The sequence below is a fragment of the Mycteria americana genome, chromosome 1 (assembly GCF_035582795.1).
Source record: "Mycteria americana isolate JAX WOST 10 ecotype Jacksonville Zoo and Gardens chromosome 1, USCA_MyAme_1.0, whole genome shotgun sequence".
NCBI lineage: Eukaryota > Metazoa > Chordata > Aves > Ciconiiformes > Ciconiidae > Mycteria > Mycteria americana.
In genome coordinates this window covers 13,666,689-13,689,545 of record NC_134365.1, presented here as the reverse complement: position 1 = coordinate 13,689,545, position 22,857 = coordinate 13,666,689, and the positions used below count along the sequence as shown (strand labels likewise).

Here is a 22,857-nt window from a genome sequence, read left to right as displayed (position 1 = left end):
AAGGGGATTTCTCTCTGTGAAGTGCTCTGGGATCTTCAGCATTTGTTTTCAAGCAAAATGAGCAGCTGGAGTTGAGGTAAATGATGCATTTGCAACACACTTTATTTCTTCCCCTAGGTTTGAATAGTGCTTCAGCTCAGCCAGAATTTTCTGAGATGCACTTGTAGGGACAGATTTCCAGGCAGGATAAACTGACATAACTCATTCAGGAGATTTACATCCTCCCAGGAGCTTGTTCTTTGTTTCTTCACTGAGTGCTTTCTTCTTTTCAATACACATTCTTTTCTTTCACAGATCACTCTCTTACCGTTGATGACTTTTCCTTAAAACTGCTTTTACTGATGTTAATCACATCATCATTCAAACACTGATATTTCTTGCACTTGGATATATACCACCATATTTTGTACTAACAAAAACATGGCTCTGGAATTTAAAAAGCATTGATTATATTGCACAAGGAAAATCAGAAAGTTGAAGACTGAGAGACAATAACATGATGGGTTTTGGCTGGTTGGTTTAGGTTGTTCTAGGTAAGCTTCCTTCTTTTTAATGCTGTGAGTGCAAATGCCACTGCTGTTGGAAAGGTCTTTAAACACAACGTTACTACAACTGACTTGGGAAGTCCCTGACCATTTTGCTTGTCAGAGACTGAGAGAGAATATCCAGGAAAGGACTCTGGTACACTTGCTCTGATTTTATTTATCTCTAGTCTACTGCTGCACACCACCGTTGCAATCCAGATACCAGCTCAGTCCTCCAGCCTTGCATTTTTATACTCAACTAAGTCTTATTTCCCACTGACAGTCTCCAGAGCTGGACCCTGATGAGAATAAGAAATATTTCTGACATGTACTTGCTAAAAAAAAAAAAAAAAGAAGGCTGATTATTTCAATAAAAAAAGCTGCAGTTAGTCTTGTTATATCTCAGCTGTGCAATTCTGGTGGGAAGAAGAGGAAACTACTGAATATTGACTAGTTTGTCTACTGTCCTCAGGACCACTTTGTCCTCAAGCTTACTGTCACAGTCTTCTCAGCAGTCAGTTTTCCATTACTTGGAAAGCACAGTCTTTTCTGGGGGTCTCTGTCATTAATACTCTGACAAACGTTCTTTGCAGCACGATGACTTACCCTTGCGATTCTGGCCTTCTCGAGACATGCCCTCCGGTTTTAATAATTTCTGTTTGTTAAGTTCTGTTTTTAACTTCCTAAGCAGGCTGCTGTTGATTTTTCTGTGCACCTTCTGTTTGTTCTTAGAGTATTTCTCATTGCTTTGGGAAATGACTTAGGGAGGATTTTAATATCTCAGTTAATTTCAATAGGTATCTTCTTATTTTGTTTCAGTTCTGCCTGCAGACTGGATACAGCACTAACATTTCTCTGCCTGCGTAATGCACATATTAAGAACAGCCGACATGCGGATGTTATCCTTTGCTGTGATACTTTCTGTAGGTTGTGTGTACATTACAAAGTAATTCCCGAACCGTTTTACTGCTTTTTCAGTGCAGTAGGACAACATGGCTTTCAAGCACAGCTACTTAGTTCTCCTCCTGTACGGAGCTGTAAGCTGGGGATGCAGCTAGGAAAATGATCTGATTAAACAGCACTTCTTCGTAGCAACTTTTATATCATGGTAAGCTGCATTTTTACACAACTAATGCTAAGCATTCCAAATGCCTTTCCAAATGGTGAGCATGGCTTTAAACAGTCCTGTGAAGTTGTCTTGTTCCTTGCACTATAAACTGTGCCTGGATTTGTAGCGGTTTATCTGTATTTCCTACTCATGTTCTTCTGGGGAAGCGAAGGCTTGTGAACATTTACACCTTTCAGGGGATTTTTTTTTTCCCCAAAACAATGCTGTTTACAGTGAACTTTTTTTACATCTATTTACATTTTCTTATGATTCTGGAATAAGGTACAGATTTATACGATTATACAAATATAGAAATTTATTTTGGATCTCCTGCAAGCCTAGGTTTAAGGGCCATCCTGAAGTGGGATCTTAAGAAAGTCAGATTTGGAATGGGTCTGAACTGTAATCGATTCTTTGCTCATAGCAGCCTCCTGTGACCCCCCTTAGATTAAGTTGTTTTCTGAGGAACCGGAGAACTGCTAGGATATGGTTCTGCTATTTGGGAAGGATTACTACTGCTATATCAGTCCTGGACGTTTGTTTGTTCTTTCATTGAAATTGATGCACCCCTCCCTACAAAAGAGTTTTGGAGGTGATCTGAATCTCTGTTGGAGGTCTCCCTGAAAGGATTATACACTGGTTAAAACTGGTATTAAATGTCTTAGTACCAATTTATCATAATCCCTGAAAGCCATTTTGGCTTTGTTCCTACTCACCAAAAGTATAACTCACTAACTTTATCACCAGATGAGTGGGCTGTGGCCCATCCTTGCTGTCCTTATTCAGAAGCTATTGAAAACTGGAAAAAATGCAACAAGCACTATCCCGAGTATTGCCTCAGCCACAGGGTTGGCTCTAGTTTAGAGAAGAAAATGGTGCCATTACCATGCATACCGACAGCCGGCAAAGCGCTGACTTTCAGTGGAGCTGACTTTAATGTCTCCGACAGAGGTAATGAATTTATGTTGGTAACAAAGACTGACCTGAACCTACAGTTAAGCCCAAGTATTACTTTGAATTTTCATATGCTACTGCAGCTTCTGTTTCAATGGGAAATGACGGTGGCACTTCAAAAGTAACATTAGAAAAGTTTAATAGAATTTTGGACCTCCCAGCATAAGGAAGTCAAGGAGTTTTCATTAAAAAACCCCTTTTCCTGTGAGATTTCAGGCCCAGCTGTGCACATCATAGAACTTATGTAAATATATGACATTGTCACACCGTTCTTTAGAGTAAGCCCTGACTTCAATTTAAAAAAAGAGCTTTTTTGTCTTTGAATTACCTTTGGATAATTTATTTTTACTTCTTGTCATATCAGTAGTGAAACAAGGTTTCTATATTGTCTAAATGACTCACACTTTTTGAAATACTCAAAAAAGTCCCAGAAGTCCCCCTGAAACAAAACATGAGAAGAATGGATCCTGCTTTCTCACCACAATGAGCAAAGTCTCCTTTTTTATTCAGAGTTGGCTTCTACTTGATCATCTGTGTATATTGTCAGAGATAATATAATAGGTGAGGTTGTCAAAGAAAGAAGTACATTCTTGTTAATGCTTTGAGTTTAAACCCGAACGACTGAATTGCATGGCAACAAGATCATCTGCTGTGATTCAAAATGTGCAGAGAAGTACCAATAGAGGAAGAAAAGGACAGTTTATGGGCAAATCAGCAACTCCCAGCACGCTCCGAGATGTCCCCTAAAGAGTTCAAAGTGCTTCTTCCAATGCCCATTTTATAAGCCATTGCCTGTGTCGGGAGGGGAGCAGACCACAGTGATGTACACACATATATGGTCTTGAGCCAAGGAAGCACTTAAACATATGAATAAGTCCACCTGTACTCAGGTAAGCACTTAAGCCCATATTTAACGTGCCCCAGGACATTACAACATAGAAATATCTGCAATTGCTGCTTAACTCAAAAGCAATACAATTAATTTATACAGGTTCATGCACATAGAAAAATGTAAAGATGAAAACCCACCATATTCTGGGACCTGGCCTGTTCCACGTTTCAACAACAGTCGCACTCTCCTGCCACCAGACTTGATTAGCTCTATTGCTCTGGCATGTGTCATGTCCCTTGTGCTTTCTCCATTGATTTCAATTATTTGATCTCCTACCTGTCAGGTAAGAAGAATATTGAGTCAGACGGAATTGCAGTAAAATGAGCGTTTCAGAAAGAGACATATTCAATGGATCACAGGTTACTTGAATGACAGACAGACACATCAAGGTAAATTTGTTCCTGTCTGTCTGAGGGATATTACTGGCAGATTAAATAACCTCCAGAGTGGATTCTGAATGTGGTATATCAAATGCTGCTCATCTTCTGCCAAAATCAGTGTAATGCATTTGTAACTTGACTCATGTCTTCTACACGTAAGAGGTTTTTTTGGAATTGCTTGATATGTTGGAATCACTGGAAACATTATCTGTGCTACACTTTAACTTGTAGTGTTGTACGGGCCCGAGAAGACCTTTACTGCATTTCGCTTGCTGTTTTCATAGAGAACAAAGAGGTTCAAAGCACAAATACAAAGATCCATCCTTTGAAAATCCAAATCTTGGTAGCAAAGTTTCACACCAGATTAAGAGTTGTTATGGAGCAAGCTATTAAACAAAGAAAAGTTAGTGGTTATGGCACAGCTCACACAGAGTTGCTGGAGTTCTTACAAGAGCATTCTTTGAACTATTTATCCACAGAAGGTTTTTGCTTGGAGTAAGCACAGCCCCTGGCTGAGCTGTCTAGTTAGAGCAGTGGACTCCAGGGCTCTGATTACAGACTTCTGCAAATCATCTCCCGGCCAGCTTTCCAGTCAGAGTTAGCTTCATTATTATTTTTCTGCCTCTCTTTCTACGGCTGTAAAATGGGGCAGTGATGTCTGTGTCTCCCACCCACCCCGATGTCCCTCCCAGGTTTGCCTCCCGCCAGGATGTTTTGGTTCTCCTCTTCTTTCCATGAGAAGAGGTGGCTTTCGATGCTGGAAACCTTCTCAATGAATAGGGGAGTGATTGCTTTCCGCTGTGCCTGGCCGGCACGGCAGACAGCACATGTAGTAAGCAGCAGCTGTACAGCTTGTTTGGTGCTGCAATACCACAGCCACCCACTTATTTTGTGAGACAGTTAACCGAGCAACACAGCGAGGCCATGCGTGAACCTTGTATTAGCAGCACTGCAGCCTTTGGAGTTCATGTTTAAACACATTTAAATCATGATTAAACAGCACTTCTTCATAGCAACTTTTATATCATAGTAAGCTGAATTTTTACACAACTAATGCTAAGCATTCCAAATGCCTTTCCGAATGGCGAGTATGGCTTTAAACAGTCCTGTGAAGTTGTCTTGTTTCTTGCACTATAAACTGCACGATAAACTACTACAGCCACCCACTTATTTTGTGAGACAGTTAACCGAGCAACAGTGAGGCCATGTGTGAACCTTGCGTTAGCAGCACTGCAGCCTTTGGAGTCCGTGTTTTGTAGCTGCGTTGCAGAAGCCTCCCGGCCCCATCGCAGGGGTGACCCAGGCGAAGCCCAGAAGGAGGGCTGATGATCTCCTGGTGCTGGTAGAGGTGCAGATCCAGGTGATGGGCAGCCAAGAGGGGTGCGTGAGGCTCTCGGCTGAGTGAGTTCAGCAAACTTGTTTATCAGTGCCAGAGGAGCACGTCTGCTTGGCAGGATCAGACCTGCCTCGGTCTGCGTCTACGGCTTCCTCACCATGCGTATCCACTACACTAAAATAACAATGCTGCATGCATCCTAGAGAGGGTTTTAAGGGACTATACAGATTTCAAGATGACGGGCGCTTCCTATTCCCCTTACAAGCCTGTCTTGACAAAACCAGCTCTTTGCTAGCCTTGGACACTGAAATGTTTTCTGTTTTGTATGTTTTCTTTGCTGCTATTGTATTTCTGTCAACTAAAAGTGTAAACCTCCAGAGGCTTTCCTTCTTTCTGGAGTCTGAAATAGAGTATTTACCAAATAAATGTGCATAATATGAAATGTCAACAAGACTCCTAGCATCAAAGAAAACTGGAAGGGATGTCAAGAAGTTATCTAGTCCCTACTTTTGTTCAGAGACAGAAAGAATGCCACTAAAAGCACTATGGCAGTGTTTCTCAATACAAATTCATACTTTGTCAATAGGAGTTGTAGCCTATTTTAAGAACTCTCCCAGGATCCTGTATGCAGTACTTAACTAAAAAGCCATTGATCCGAATAAAACCTCTCAGCCTTGCTATCACACTTTGTAAATGGTGCAGACTGAGCAGTGGGGAAAAAAATCGGGATTACTTTGTGCAAAAAGGCCTTATTTTTGCAGTGCAAATTTCTTCCTTAGCAGATTTTCTCTGTTGGGAGGAATGCGTTTGGTTGTAGCATGCAGTACGCATTTTGAGAGACTCCTGATGACCTCCAGGCCACAGTGACACAGCGCAGGCACTCTCTGGATTGTGGAGAGATCTCCCCTGGGTTTGGCCGTGCAGGGCTCTTTGCATCACCCTGACTATTGGAGCGGTTGGTAGGATGTAGTTGCTGCACACACTCAGAGCAGAAATGGAAAATATCTCTTACCACTTCTGTAGCACAGACAGAAGATGGATTTGTAGCATCCCCACAAGGATACTAGTCAGGCCAAATACAGGCAAAATTCAACCAGTTTGGGAAAACCTGTTTCTAAATGTCATGAAACAATTAAACCCTGGTACAAATCCTACAAAAGTAAACTCAGGTTTTCCAAAGCCTTAAAGACAGCTCTTTTTTGTGTCATGTTGCCTGGATAGACCATGTTTTGCAGAAGGTATTTAAAATGATCTTGTTAGCATGTTTTGAGAGAAGAAGTGCCAGATTAGATCAAATGAAGGAGGTGTTTTTAACACTCCTTGATAAATAGCCGTTAAAATGAGTACTGATGAAAGCTGTTCAGAGCATGCACAGTCCTTCGGATAAAATCCTCTGCACTCCAGAGCAGAAAGACAGAAAGATATTTTAATACAGTTTAATATGTAAAAAGGTTAAGTTAATGCCACATTTTTCCCTTGCTGTTTGCCTTTCTTCTGTTCTCATTGGTCATATGCAGGAACTATCTTGTATTAATGTAACCTTTTCTGTATTTCAGTGGATTAAAATATTTTTTTCTCTGTAGGCAGCATGTAGCTGATTTAATAGTTCCTGCTTTTAATATAAAATCTTATGTGCAAATAACTTGGGAAAGCTTAAAAAAGGCCAGCATCTTGGTTATGTGACCGAAGGACGGGAGAGAAACAAGTTTGCGAAAATTAGGTACTCTGAAATTTACATCAGAAGATGTGAGACCAGAGTTAAAATGAATAGTTGCAGGAGCAGTGGGTTAATTGTGTTCCATGCATTTGTGTCTTGTGGCTGACTGATGCATAACTGAATTATACTGCCTTTGCAGAGCAAGCCCAGCTCTGATTAGATAAGAAAAACAACACAAGAGAAAAGTTGCCAACACTCCTCCCCTGAGAAAAGCTTCAATTAGACTTTACACTCCTATCTGGGGAATTAATACAAAAGAGAAAACCTTGGCTGAGGAGTGGTTCCCCATGTGTCTAATGAGGTACAAATTCATATTCATATTTTTTCTGCAGTTAAACATTTATAACCTCTCCTTCCTTCCCCTTAGCTGAGGTAGATTCTCTGATGTCTGATATGGGAGGAAACCATGCTGTATGTTTTATATCTGTCCAGGCATTCAAACGTGCTCGCTCTCTCCTCTTTTCTATTGTGGAATAGATGTTTAGATATTATGGGGTTATTTCTGTCTGTTTTAAATCCAGTGGTTGTTTAAGAGCAGCTTAGATATACCCACATATTGAAGATGCACCAAGGTGAGGCCAGAGGTAATGGTAAGCATAGAAACAGGCCCCAAAAGAACCCAGTGCCTATTATATGGGATCCTCATTACTCTCTTTTCAGGATCAAAAGTTGACTCCTGCAGTTTTATACCACACATGGCATTTCTCTCTACATCTCTTCTAGATCCTTCCAAGTCTGTCCACAGTCTCCAAACTGGAGATATTAGTAAGGTGGGGGGTTGGCAGAACAGATGAAAATGATAACATTCTTCCCGTGTGGCAGAAATGCTTATTAATAATGTTCCCAGAATGAGACCTTTGTCTTTTTAAAACACATTAGATTTGCGACTCATGGTTAGTTTGGATTCTGAGATTATGCCCAGCAGTACTGTCTAGACAGTTATCCCCCATTTTACATTGTGCATCTGATTTCTTTGCCCTAAACCGAGTGCACCTCAGTGAATTTTATCAGATTGACTGCTTTAGTACGAAATTTTCATTTTGAAATCTAAGGCAGTTCTTCAAAGTCATTTTAAACCCTCTATGAATAGTGACACCGTGGCATCAGCAAATTTTATTTTATTTTGTTATTTATCAATAGGTCTCCAATTATTAATAAAATTATTGAATCGAGCTGGTTTCATCCCAGACCCTGCAGTACCACACTTGTAATTTCACACTTGTAATTACTATTCAGGAGCAGCCTTTGAGAGGGATTATTTTCAGTAACCACTTACAGTGATTCCACCTAAAGTCTATTTTCCCATCCTGTTTCTATGAATTTCATACAAGGTGGTGTTGAAAGGTGAAAAGAAGATGCTTCATACATTCTCCTTCCCTTTTTCCACAAAGGAATCAAAATGAAAATCAGAAATGAGAAATGAAAATTAGGATGATATGACAAGATTTGCTTTCTACAATTTACATGTTGGTGGATTTTTCAACTTTTTGATAACCTGTCACAGATTATTTCTGAGAATGAAAGTTAAAGGAACTTTTCTCTATTATTTGACTTTAAAAATAGGGAATATATTTTCCTTTCTCTAGTCTGCTACTAACTTTCTTGTCCTCCATGAATTCTTGCACAAAATTACTAATAGTCTAGAAATTGCTTTCTCTTAGTCATTGAGCACACACGAACATCATCAGCAGATTCAGTTGACTTGAATCTAAGTCTGCTTTAAGCAGTTTTCTCCTTATTCTGATTTATAATAATTTCTCTTTGTTGAAGTTGATGTAGTAAGTTTATGGTCCTTCTGTACATCTCAATGAAGACTGATACAAAGAAAGCACTGAATATTTCAGACTTCTCCACATTCTCAGCAAGCAATGGACCTCTTTTTTCCTGTTCTTCATATTTCTTTTAACATATTTATGTTACCTTTTCTTGTTACCTTTTATACTTTCCCTGCAGACTGCTTGGATATCATTCTGACATATTTAATCTTCCCTCTGCATCTAGCGGGATACCAGCCACCTAACAGGTGTTGCAGCATCAAGCTTTGAGTGTCTAAATGTTTTATTGGGTATGACCCTGTGGCATTAGCTCCTTTCATGGGAAGTGACACATTTGAATATCAGACCATTATTTTCAAGAGGCTGAAGCAAGCTGCCTTCTGTGGCAGATGAAACACCAGAATATTTTAAAAGATAAACTTCAATGTAGCACCATTATCATTTTGCATGGCATTTAGGTCCGCTGTCATTTTACACTTTATGGATTTCATTTATGTCAAGAAATTAACAGGAAAAACAATTGCTCACATCTGCAGAGTTAGCCATCCCTAAAATAATACCTTCAGCTCCCATGCCATTCAGGTACAATTTTTGCCTGACAGCCTGTGAGGATGCATGCATCCTAATCACCAAGTTTTAAATCCACAAATAGCAGGGAAAAGGTTTGAGAGCGCAGCCCTTGAAATCCAATATTTTAATCTCACAAAGCCGCAGACTGCCTTTGGCTCTTTGGAATAAACTTTAATCTGAAGGTGCCGTTACACGGGACCCGTGCGCGGAGCTGTAATGAATGCATCCCTTTGCAAGGCTGGCAGCTGTTTGGTGGCCGGTCACGTGAAACAAACTGATGGACCCCTTCCCACCCCCAACAGGCAGGCCCTGCATCGCGGGACACCCCTCGAACTGGCATCAGCTCTGATTTGTAACCCTCCTGGCAGTCTTCAGCAAAGACTACAAAGCCAGAGTGATTGGCCTCTGTATCCTCCAGACGTTCCCACCAGCTTAAGGTTGAAGCGCGTTGGCAAGCCAGCCTGGGAAGCTTGCAAGGCTGCTGCCTGAGCTGTATTTATTCTGAAGAAACACGCTCTTTGCAGCTATGAATCTGGCAATTTTACACACGTTGATTTCGCATTTGTTTCTTTCTTCCTACAGAACATGGCCCTGGCTGAATTTCCATGCTGTTTGGGATAAATGCCTACCCAAACCCACTGGTTCTCCTCCTGACCCAATGGCATTTGATAAAGAGAATGCTCCTCTGTTATATTCTTACAATGTGCAAGCACAAAGTAAACACTGAATGCTTCTCCCCCCCCTTAATGTTTTCAAAGTTGAATATTAATGATTTAAATGTAATTACGAAAGTAGTTTGTGTGTATAGGAAATGTCTCTTAAAAAATCTGTTTCAGTTCAAGTTAATTCAGACGCTCCATCCATGCGTAAGAACAACTGAGCTATAAAATTGGGCAGCATGTTTTCTGGCAATAATGAGAAGATAATATTCCTAAGGAGTGTTTAAGCGACATCACTACTGATAGGTTAATTAGAAAGAAAATTGTAAAGCTTCTCCGATTCATTAGAATAAAATGCCTCTAGTACATGTGAGTTTAGCTGCAGAGTCTTTGTTCTGGCCATATTTTATGGTAATTATTACCTGTCTTGTTAAAAAGGCCAACCATATATATAAACAGAATTTCAGAAGCAGGCTAAATCAGAAGGAAATACATATAGCTTTAATGTAGTAAAGAGGTTTTTCCTTGCTCAAATGTACTTTTAAACCACTGATGACAGCCTTGTGTACGTTTGCCTCTGTCAGTGTGTAAGGAACGGTCTCTAAGCAGGTGTATAGTTCCCGGTTGCACGAAATGAAATTAATTGTGTATGCACATTTTCATTCTATGTTAAATGAGGAAATCTAATGATAAAAGCAGCCTCAAATGATTTGTGCAGAGGGCATTGCTATCTGTCATTTTATTAATGCATTTTATAATTAAACCTCAGGAAAGAGACTAATTACACTTAATTCCTTTTATGTGGGCATTCTATTTTTATAACCGAAATATTTTTTGCATATTATTTGTTGCTGTTGTTATTGTTAATGAGTCCAAAAGGCTGAGAGATTGTACTTGGAGAATGAATAGCAACTCCAGAATATCTATTTTGGTGAATTTCCAAGTACTGTCAAGCCTTAATATTGTTGCCTGGAGTTAGGCACAGGCTGGATATCTGCTGTGCAAATTTCCTCATGGCAATCTGTACTGGCAGGGGTAATGTGTGGCCTGAGCAAAGCTATGGGATATTTCTAGTCTTGCATTCCTTCCAGTGCATTTTAGGTATGTGAACTTGTGTGTCACAGAATCACAGAATCACAGAATCATATAGGTTGGAAAAGACCTTTAAGATCATCGAGTCCAACCATAAACCTAACACTGCCAAAAACCACCACTACACCATGTCTCTAAGTACCTCATCCAAACGTCCTTTAAATACCTCCAGGGATGGCGACTCAACCACTTCCCTGGGCAGTCTGTTCCAGTGCTTGATAACCCTCTCGGTGAAGAAATTTGTCCTAATATCCAATCTAAACCTCCCCTGGCGCAACTTGAGGCCATTTCCTCTTGTCCTATCACTTGTTACCTGGGAGAAGAGACCGACCCCCACCTCTCTACAACCTCCTTTCAGGTAGTTGTAGAGAGCGATGAGGTCTCCCCTCAGCCTCCTTTTCTCCAGGCTAAACAGTCCCAGCTCCCTCAGCCGCTCCTCATAAGACTTGTGCTCCAGACCCTTCACCAGCTTCGTTGCCCTTCTCTGTACACGCTCCAGTACCTCAATATCCCTCTTGTAGTGGGGGGCCCAAAACTGAACACAGTATTCGAGGTGTGGCCTCACCAGTGCCGAGTACAGGGGCACAATCACTTCCCTACTCCTGCTGGCCACGCTATTTTTGATCCCAGTAAGAGACATGACATTTCTCTTTGGAGGAATTACTCTAATGTAACCCATGCTGCCTTTGAAGCAACCACCCATGAAGGTTTAGAGTCACAAACCCTTTTTTTTCTGTGGCCAACCAGTTGCTTAAGCAGCCGCAGCTTCTTACCCCTGGAAATGCCCGGCTCCTTGTTCCCACAGAAAGCTGCTCTTACCTCCTGCCCAAAAGGGGAGGGCATGCTGCGGGGAAGAGAGGGGCCGTAGGACATGGACTGAGCTGGTGCAGAGCACGAAATGGCTTTCACACCACTCCTGAGCAGGTGCTCTAGGTTTTTTTTCTTTTCACTTTTTCACCTTTTCCTGAGAGAGGGAGAAACATTAGAATGGCTATTACAGAAAGAGAGCTTGGAAAGTGGAAAATGTGCATGACTGAGTGTCTGCAGAGAACGAGGACTGCAGGAGAGAGAAATGGAGTTCGCAGTGGTGGGTGGTTAACAAGACAGCAAAGTGGACTTCTGGTACTATAGTAGACTTGATGTCTTCTGCAGCATTGCTGCAAAATTATCCATGTATATGTGAATTAAAGGCATCAAAGATAAAAGGAAAATTCATTATCCTACTGGAGTTAATTGATATACCATTACTTTTTTTAAATAGAGCTAGGATGACTCAGTGTAGCATAACGTAATATTAATAGCATGTACTTCACCACTACAATCATGGATGGGAACCAGTAGAGACTGTTAAAAAGGAAGAAGAAAATTTTCTGGTATCTTCTTGATGGTCTCAGGCAGTTCCCATTAGGCAAAAGCAAAGCAAATTCAAGATTTGACAAGCTGATTTTATAGATCCTACACAGAAGCCTGGACATAAATGTTCATGGAGACCGCTTCATCCAAAGTTGCTTCCAAACAGAAAAACAGAAAAGAACATAAACTCTGACAAGTTAAACATAAAACCACAAAAAGATTTTGAGGAGGAGAAATGCTAAAATGTAAGAGCTAAGAATATGCTTTCAAACATACCAGAGGTGTGGAGCCTTCTGGAGAACCAAGATCTCAAAAGATAGTTTGGGTGCAAGGTAGAAAAGACCACAGAAAAAAATTAGATGAATTCTTTGTGTCAATGTTTGCTAAAGAGGAGGGCAGCAAAACTCCTGCAGAGGGTCTGCTCGCCACAGGGGAGAGTCTGAGGAGCTGAATCCAACAGCAGGGTCAGTGGCAAAGATTTTAGAAAAAACTGATGAAATGGATAGTAAGAAACCATCAGAAGTAGATGGCACTCACCCTCAACTCTAAAGAAATTTGGATATGAAGCTGCTGAACTAGCAACTACAGGATGTAATCTACTGCCTAAATCAGTAAATTGTTGAGTAGCGGAGGAATGGGAAGTGGCAAGTGTGACACCAGTCTTTAAGGATGGTCCTGGAAAGTAACCAAGCGAGTCTCATGTTCAATTGAGCAGACGGATGGAAGCAATAAGGATGGTGAGGGTTAGTTGGCACGTGGATAATGATAATATAGTGGGGAAGGGTCAGTGTGGCTATTGTAGAGGGAAGCCATTCCTCATAGATCTATTGCAGGTCACTGGAGCTGTCAATGACTATATAGATAAATGTGGTCCGGTTATTATACTGACATTTTCAGAAAGTTTTTAACAGTAAAGCCTTAAGTAAAAGCTCTGCTGAGGGATGAGAAAGAACAGGGTCTTCTAGGTAAGGTATTAAATTCTAGGAAAAAAATGCTTTAAATAAGTGGTCAATTTTCACAATCAAAAGACCTTACCATAGTGATTATTCTGTTCTGTGTATTTGTAAATGGCATGGTGAAGAGGTTGAAGATTGGGGTGATAAGATTTGCAGGCAACACAATACCATGCAGGATTGTCAAATCTAAATTTAAAGTTAAAAGCTGTAAAAAGATCGCACAGTACAGTGTGTTAAAGCAGCAGGTGAAATTCAGTGATGCTAAATCCTAAGCACTAAGTACAATGCATGTGGAAAATTGCATACACAATCACTCTAAATTAACCATTACCTCTGAAGAGGTAGATCTCATAGTCCTTGTGGCTAGCTCACTGAAAATGTCAACCCAGTCAAAAAAGCAAACAGAATATTAACAGTTAGGGAAAGAATCGAGGATAAAGGAGAAACCATCATCACGTCATTTAGGAGCACCAATATCTCGAAAATGACAGATTGTTCTGGTGCTTCCACCTCCAAATGAATGTGATAGACTGAGAAATGGTTAAGAGGAGGCCAATGAGGCTTGTCAAGGGTAAAGAACAGCTCCCTTATGAGGCAAGATGGAATTGACTGGTAAGCTTCAGTGGGAAAAAGGTGGACGTGATGTAGGTCAATAGGGTAAGGAATGATACAGAGAATGAGGAAGAAATCATAAGATTATTATGTTGTAGCTATAAACAAAAGAAAGATTTTTTTCAAACAATGCAAGCATTTAGCTTTGGAATCCATTGATATAGTAGATCGGGAATGTCAAAAGCAGAGCAAATTCAAATAAATAGTTAAAAAAGAGTGCTAGATACTAAATATGAAAATTCCAGCATAAAAAAATCTGTAAACTGCTGATTGCCAGGGGCTTGGATGTTGTTATACCCAGTGAAGAATAATTTCATACTTGTCCTATATTCCTTTCCTAGGCATCCTCTACTTGTCCTTGTTGGAGTGAGGATACTGGGCAGGGTGGGCCATAGGAATGGGTCTAATATCTGTATCCTCTTACCATTATAGGTGAGCTATCCCAATTTGTACTTGTCGTGGCTTGGGAAAACACAGAAGAGAGACTGCCTCTGTCAATCCTGTTGCTGGACAAAATGTTTCAGTTATCAGAGCAACATCATTTGTTGTGTTCGTTTTTTTCTAACATTCTTGATTCTTAATTTTTTAAGGGCTAATTAATTTTTTAGACATGAAAATCTTTATAAATCTTCCATGAAATACAGATTTAAATATGGTGCCTGCCTGCCAACTAAGTATTTTATTCTTAAAATTTCATACTAAACAATTTTTAGTAAATTATTAACTCATTCTTTTTCATAGCTGGCTTGAAGGATGTTGCTATTAGGCATAAAGTTACAAGGATGCTTTGAATGTGTCAAATTTAGTATATTTTTGCAAGAATAATGTTAATTACATGTGTGAGAGGAATATTCTTTCTCCTTACCTTTCTGCAAACAAATTCTAAATAACATACACAGCTTTTTTGAGAAATGCTGAATAATAGTTCACCTACAGTTATTTCACTCTTGATTTATTAAACCTTTTCACTGTCAAAATATATTCAGGAACCCGGAGGACCTCAGTTTGCATTTCTTTGTTGTGCAGACACAAGAATGTTGATCAGCTTTATGTCTGCATGTCAATATGTTCTTCCTTGAATTCTGCCAATTACACTAACCTGGCATTGAGCTCCTCTTGCCACAGGCTGGCGTACAGCTCATATGCTTGAGTATCCCGGTTGAATTCCCAGAGTTCAGATCAATCACACCCACCCTCACTACAAGTGAGATTGGACAGTGATGTATGTAGTAGGGAATTGGTGTGTGAATGAGATTACCCCAAAGGGACATGCAATTCTGAGGGAAAGCGTAGCTAACATCTTCCTGTACTGTTCAGATGGATCACAAATCACAGAATAAATGGATGGGACTAAGAATATCTTTGTCTTTGTGCTCCATTGTAATGACACTGTTGACATTCACTGAATACTTACTGTGAAGGTAAGATTTATATTATAGCATAAAGGAAGCCAGGTATGCTGGAGGTTTTAAGAGTAAGTGCTACTTATGTAGAAAAGACTGGCTACTTAACTGACATGAATCACTCTGTAGGCATTTGTCTTTCAGATGGGTGCACAGGATCTTAGTCAAACAGAGGCTGGTGGAGCACTGTATGCTCCTGGAACATTCTTCTGTCGCTTATGTGTGGCATAACATCAATATTTTATATCCAAATATTAGTGACTTTTCAGTGGGGTTTCTGATGGCCTTCTCAAGCCCTCACTCACGTCAAGTGCTCAGCAGCTGACTCCGTACGGCTCCCAACACACTACCTGGGGAAGACCTTTTTGGCTCTGAGGACCTACCACTGCTCCTTCCACTTTTATGCTTGCTGTGAATAGAGTAAACTTGCAAGAGGCTTTCCAAAAGCAGTATCTACTTTTCTCCAATATTCTGAACATAGGATTTCACTGCCTTTTAAGACCTGGAGGTTCACACGAGCCACCAAGCAGTATATCTCAAAGTCTTCAGCTTTCTTTCTGATCCAAAACAGGAGTCCAAAGTTTGCTATGGCAAAAATTAAGGATTACACTGGCCAATCCTTGGTTTATTTTTGGATACAGTGATTGCCCTGAATATTTGTAAGAAAATCATGACTGATCAAGCCATTCTTGTCTTCTTCCCATTTCCTTGCTGCAGCTTTCTTGATTGCATAAAGAAATGTCTGTATCTGTCATCTACTATCTCTACTGTGTGACAACTGCTTGCCTCCCATTTTTAATACTTTTTGCTGTAATCACCGTCAAGCTGCGTTGAGCTTCTTCTTGCTTGCTGTACTTACTGACTGCAACCTCCGGTGCATTCCACTGCAGACTGTAAGAAATAACCCTTTGATGTGGGGTTAATCAACGATGGAGCATCCCAAAGAGATGCTCTCTTCTTCATTAACAAGAAATCTAGGAGAGGCTCTATACCAGTGAGGAGCCACTGCAAATTGTGGAGTCTGCATGGCAACATGCTCTTAAAGATCTCCATTTACTGTAGAGTAAGAAATCGTTTATTCTTCCTTTTGAGCTTTTATTGGATAGTGTCTGTCAGGAAACAATCAGTCCTGTTGACGATCAGCGCTTTTTCATATTTACCCTTTTCCTTTGGCAATAGGACTACAAAAAGCTGATATAACCCTGCAAAGACTCTCGTCTGGAGGGACTGAAGAAATATAGCAGTAATGCATGGAGAGCGGAATCACAAAGATTAGGGGAAGGGCCCTGTGTGTGAAGCTACAGGAGCTGTATGTGATTTCTGGTATAAAATTTCGCCATGGAATGGGAATCTTATAAAACAGTATACATGGAAGCCCAGCCATTTCCACTTGGATTTTCTCTTCTCTGAGATGCAAGAAAGCAGCCACTAAAAATACATTTAAAAAAAAATAAAGATTATACTTTACACGTGATGATATGGGCTTAAAAGAAGTCTCTGTGGAAGCTGTATTATGCTCAAGCCTCAGACAGGGAATGATTCCTTAATTGGTGGAAATGGATGACTTCGATCTTTTAAAAACCTAGAAATCAAGGTCTGCTAAAAACAGATGCAGTGATAAAGTGACTAGATGAACACCAAGCTAAATGTGCGTAACAACAAGCAATCAGGAAACCTGAAATGGAAAAATCCCATGATGAACACAGAAGAAAGACTTCTGCTTTGTGTGGTATAAAAGCCTTTCCAGACACTGTAGGGACATAACTAACTAAAGCTGCTCTAAACTTTGCCTGCTTTTCAGCTCTGCCTATCTATCCACTGAACCCAGAATAGCTCAAGTGATTTCTGGGTGCCGACTTGAGACACTCAGGAGTGTCCTGCTGCAGGGAGACAGGTTTATATTCCCTTGTTAAACTCCACTGTTGTACAGTTTACAGAGCCCAGATAGATAGCTGCCTACATACTGCGTATTCCTTTGAGAAGCCTGAAGAGTTAGTCTTGATCCTAATTAATTTCTTCTGGGAGACATAGTTAGCAATAGCCAACTATTACATGGCAGCCTACTGTTTAGAAGCCTGGCCTCTAGGCTTTTCAAAGGGGACTTAAAATTATGTCTCCTGTGGCTCAAGAGAGGGCTTTAATATCAGGTTATGAGTTTCATAGGCACTCTGTCCCTCTTATTGCAAACACGAATGCACAAGTCATGTTGTCAGAAGGAAAAAACCAGAAGAAGTTGCCTGACCTTGTATTTAGGACACTTACAAAGAAGGAAATGTCAGTTTTGAATGCTGTCGAATCCTCATACATGGGTTTTGACAGCAGTTTCAAATGTCATGCTTATGCCTTCCATGATTTGAAACTTTAGGTCTGCTTCCTTCCAAATAAGAGACAGGGTCCCTCTTGTCTGCCTGCCTTTTGTGACCCTTGGCTCTTAAGTATTGAATTCTCTCGTTTTGCTAGGAATAATTCTTGCTGTAGGTGGATGAAGTTTCTTGAATAATCACAGATAAGGTTGGTGTGAACTCTGTTATCATGGGAAAGGACGAAATACACAAATTGTGCTTGTTTGCAGAATGCTGTGAACCTATCCACAGCATAGGTTGGTTGCTGTTGTGAGTGTCACTGTGCTGCTCACTCGGCAAGCTAGAACAGACCGAGCAAGGCCACACACATTCCTAGGCAACAACACAGAAGCTCATGATTGACACTGTAGGAGCTTCCTGTCCCTTGTCCCTATTTTTACTTCCAACTGGGTACAACTGAAACAAAGAGCGGGGCACAAACTGGAGGAAAAGCAACAAACAGGAGAAAGGATTGAAGAGTCAAAGGAGCACTGCGAAGCATGAAAGATATAAAATTCTGCAGTGCCTGTATTTCAGATGTCTGTTCTGCAAACATATAAGAAAAATCTACAAAAGAATGAGAAAAATAATGTAGTATTAGGAGATACGAGGAAGCTAGAGATAGGGCTAAATGGCGTACGTGGACTGAGAAAAATGAGTTGACAAGACAATGAAACTAGAAATGTCAAAGACGAGAAGTATGACTTTCATGGAAGATGTGAAAAAAAGGATGTAACTCACAAAGTAACAAAATGACACAGTGCACAATGTGTATAAAAAAGTACATTTTGCCCTCATTCTTCATGAATTTTGCATCCACTAAACCCATTTGTGCAAGATACTCTGTATCTTTGCAACTCTCAGCCACAGGCTCTTTGTTTGATGCTGGTTTCAATAAACATGCTGGCTGCAGGAGATATCATTCAAGGCAATAAGAGATCTGTTGATCATATCTCACACGCCTAGCAAACACTACGACCATCCTTAACAATTCTCCTGAGAGCAGTCAGTAGTTCCCCAGCTCTAAGGCAGGAAGGGATAGAGATCTGTGGGCAGAGCTCTGCCGATCATTGTCCTCAACATGAGACAAGACTAAAATATGAGTTATCGTGAGCCTTATCTAAATAGACTAGTAAAATTGTTGCCAGTAGTGTTTGAATCTTCAAGAGCTGTGGGGACTGTGCTCCACATTGGCTGTGTTACATCCCTCATCTCTGGTGACTGCTTCAACTCAATACTACTGATATCACTGATAGTGTGTGCGCCATATTCTTGCCCTACTCTGAGACTAGGTCTTGCAGCTTTATTGTCCATTATTGCCATCACCAACTAGTTTCAAATTTTTTTCCTAAAGTTAGGATTACTTCAGAAATGGAGTCCTAATGTGCTCAGACCTCTGCCAGTTTGGGATAGGATACCAAAGGCACTAATAATTCTCCAATCTTTTCTTATGGTTCTTTTAATACATCCTTGTCTTATGGAGCACAGACGCGGTCCTATTCAGTCCTTTTTTGCCATGGTGTGGATGGAACCTTATATTTCTGGTACTCCCTCATCCTGAAGAAGAAAGGAGAGTGGAGATAAATTTTTAGAACTCTGAGCTCTCAGCGAGTCTATCTGCCATTTAAAGTTTTGGATAGTCGTGTTTTCTTTTATAGTCTTTTCCTTAGATCTAATGAAACTTTTCTTTGTTACTCCTAATTTTTAAGATATCTTACTTTTTTGTGAAAAATCACTTCGTTTACTGGAAGTATTTTGAGTCACATGTTTCAAGTTCTGTAAACCCTTGCTGTAGTAGGCTTTGCAGAATTAACCGTTGTAGCTTGCTCTCTGCTCAGCTGTCAGAATTAAGAGGGACCTGTATTTACTTCCAGTGTAGCGATGAGGTTCCCCCCCTACAGAGGTCTTCTGTGATGAATGTCCATATGTCTTATCCATGAACTGCAGTAAAATCCTGCCAAAGTTAATTGTGGTATATGACCTGATATATGGTTTTATATGAAGTTACAAAATTATGGCTGTGGCTCTCCAACACTGGTTGAGAATAGTTGACCAACCACGCAGGCAGAGGACGCATGTGAAGAAACACTTCTTGTAGACTTCTGGGTCCTTTGATGGACATTTTCTTCCCATGTCTAGTCACAGATGAATCCAAGTTAAACTAGGATGTATGCTTGGGCTTTCTGCAGAAGCAGAGTCTATGAGCCCAAATAAAAGTCTCATGTAAAAGTGCCATGACTAAGAACAGTATAATAAGCCTGTGAAAGTTTTAAGACTGTTTTTAAGAGAATAATTTGTCGAACCTTAAGACATAATGCAGTGTCTATAGAGGCTGGCAGAAAGGGATCCTTGAGTAGTAAAGCAATATGCTGGTGAGACTGATGAACTTTGTGTAACATCAACTCACTACTCTTCCACCTTTCTGGTTCCCAGAACAATTCCGCAGAAAATCAAAGTAGAAAGCTCCATCAGTCATGAAGGGCAATTAAAGACTATTTTAGATCTTGTAATCTTAAAATGGGGTGTTCCTCAGTGGATTTGTTTCTGATAAAAACACCAAGTGCCTAGCATGCCGTTCCCAGTGGGAAGGAAGACCACGACTTCTGATTGGAAATGGTGATGTGATAACAGACTTCATTAAACCTTTTTCCCCCTTCCACCAATCTTTTCAAATCCAGACAGTTCTGGCAGGGCCAGTGGAAGACCATTACTTCCAGTGCTTGCTCTATGAGTCTGTTCTCTCATCTGCTTCCAGGCTTCACTGGAGTTCATAAAAGCCTTGAAGATCAAACTGAAAGAGTCATAAGGATGTCTCGATTTTGGTGTCACTTTCTTCATGTTGTTTCATCATTGCCTTTTGGTTCGATTGCTCTTTGCTGCTATTATTGGTATATTGTTTTCCTTTCATACTTACCTTCCTCAGCAATGGATCTACTCTATTTTTTTTAAAAAGAGGCAATTCCATACCAGTTCTTTATTTACATCTGATTTCCTATAATCTTAGCTTTTACTTCTTTAAATTTATACTCTGCATCTGTGATGCATAACACTTTCACATGTATTTAGACCTTGGAATCTTTTGAATGTGTGCTGAAAGACTTTTAGCACCTGTCTAAGTGGAATATAGCTGTTGGGCTCATCCCATCACTATGGTTTTGCAGTGCCCACTGACAGAGTACAACATACAGACTTTGAGTTGCCTATCTGGAGCTGTCTTCAGTTAGAGATTGCATTGCTTCAATTATACACATTTATAAACCCACTAGTATAGATGTAGCTCTATTACTTTAAAGTACTTTATATTCTTTTATTTATTACTGTAAAGTAGGAAGATTTATATCAGTATGAATGTGGCTTTATCAGGGCTTTTGCTGGCTGTAACTAGACTGACAACAAAATGTTATTTGTGGAATACGTTTACTTATTGCATCTAAATACTTTACAGGTAAAGTTTCATTGTATGATCTATTTTTTTTCAAGAGCTTAGCTGATTTAATTTTTCTTTTCTTGGCTTGGTGAGTGGGAATAATGGTGGAGTTATGTGCATTATTTCTTTTATAAGAATGATCTGCACCTTGTGTTATCTACTTCATGTTTTTCTGTAAGGCTTCGGTTAAATCAAAGAAGGCTGTTCAAGGAGGAGGAAACAGGAAGCAAAACAATAATGGAGATAAGTAGATCATGAGAAGAACTATTAGCTGAGAAATGCTCCTGATAAGATCCTACTACATAAGGATGGTTTACTATCCCCTGTGCTGAAAACCTAGGATTAGAGAATCTGATCTTTAAAGATGACGGTATGTGAAGCGAGAAGCACTGAACAGATTTTTACATATTTTGCTATAGAGATGCATCTGTGAAACAGAGAGATACAGAACTGCAGCAAGCAGGCTGGTGGTCCTAGCCAAGAAATGGGAATGAACCTACATTATTGACAGTGGATATAAACTTAGGAAAGGAGATACAGGTACAGAACTCTACGTCCTTTGCTTGTCTTCCTATATACTCTATTCTTTTCAGCAATTATTATTTTTTGGTTTTTTTTCTATTTTTGTTTTGAAGAAGCTGTTTCTTGAGCTTCTGCTGTCCATCAGTTAAAGGTCACTGGAGAGAAAAGTCTTGCAAGTTCCAAACCTGTTTGTGACTGTCAGGTTAAAATGGCTGTTAAACAGGAGAATACAACACAAGACTCAGGGACAAGGCTGGAGGGTAAAACTGATTCCAAAGAATGACGCTTTTAAAGGGGAGAAAAAACCCAGTTACAACCATCTGGCCAGAATAACACTTGGCTGTGTATTGTGGCCACATCAACAAAAAAGCTTTAAAATAAGTTATTTTAGAAAATATATTAACATTTTTCATTATAAGATACTGGACTTTTCCTAACGAAATTGAAAAAAGCTGTGTATTTGTGTTACACACTTTGTATATTTAGCCTATGCAGAGAGTGGATAGTCTAACTTTATTCTGTGGTACTAGTTTATTCAAATGATGCACACATTTTAATAGGTTAGTTTTTTGCCTAATACAGGTTATTATTTGAAATGAACCCTCTCTAAAGGCATTGTTCTTCTGTTGTTCTGTAATCTTAGCTATATGTTTCCAAATATATGATTCCAGAGCTTATTAAAAGCACAACTTTTAATCACATTATGGCTGATAATGTACATCTCACTTACAGCTTTCCATTAAGAACAACTGGCTGTGAGAGTGCTACAGTAAAGGAAAGAATGAAAACACTTACCAGAGAAGGTATTCTTGAGTTAAAGTTCTAGCTGCTGCATTAATTCACCTATATTTCACACAACAAATACTGTGGGTGTATTTCTCAGCTACCAGGTGCCTGCCTACTTGCCTGCCTGGCTTCCTCGTCACAGGCATTTCTTATGCCATTGCTCCCTTATGCAAGCTCCCAGTGCCAAGGGTTTGCATTCCATGGTACGACTGCGGACTAACTGACTTCTAAAATTCTACAAAGTGGGCAAATTAAGAGTGATCTGAAGCATACTAAAACTCCTGAGTCATATACAGAAAGTCTTTGATTGTATATTTAGACCGATGACAATGCTCTTTCAGTATGAAGTCAAACTTGATGAGATTGTTAGGGTCATGAAACAGAATCTGTGTAACAACCATGACATTTGCAAAACCTGCTATTCCTACTGTACAGAACACAGTTTCTAT

The 22,857-nt window shown here is 40.0% G+C and overlaps 1 protein-coding gene across 15 annotated transcripts in view; it reads right to left on the bottom strand.

The window, feature by feature from the left end:
- Positions 1-22,857, bottom strand: part of MAGI2 (membrane associated guanylate kinase, WW and PDZ domain containing 2) — a 776,755-nt gene that overhangs the window by 19,659 nt on the left and 734,239 nt on the right. For all 15 annotated transcript variants that reach the window (XM_075491038.1, XM_075491056.1, XM_075491102.1 and 12 more), the window contains one exon: positions 3,616-3,754. In XM_075491038.1, the coding sequence (XP_075347153.1) occupies positions 3,616-3,754 (139 nt within the window). The remainder of the gene's footprint in view (positions 1-3,615; positions 3,755-22,857) is intronic.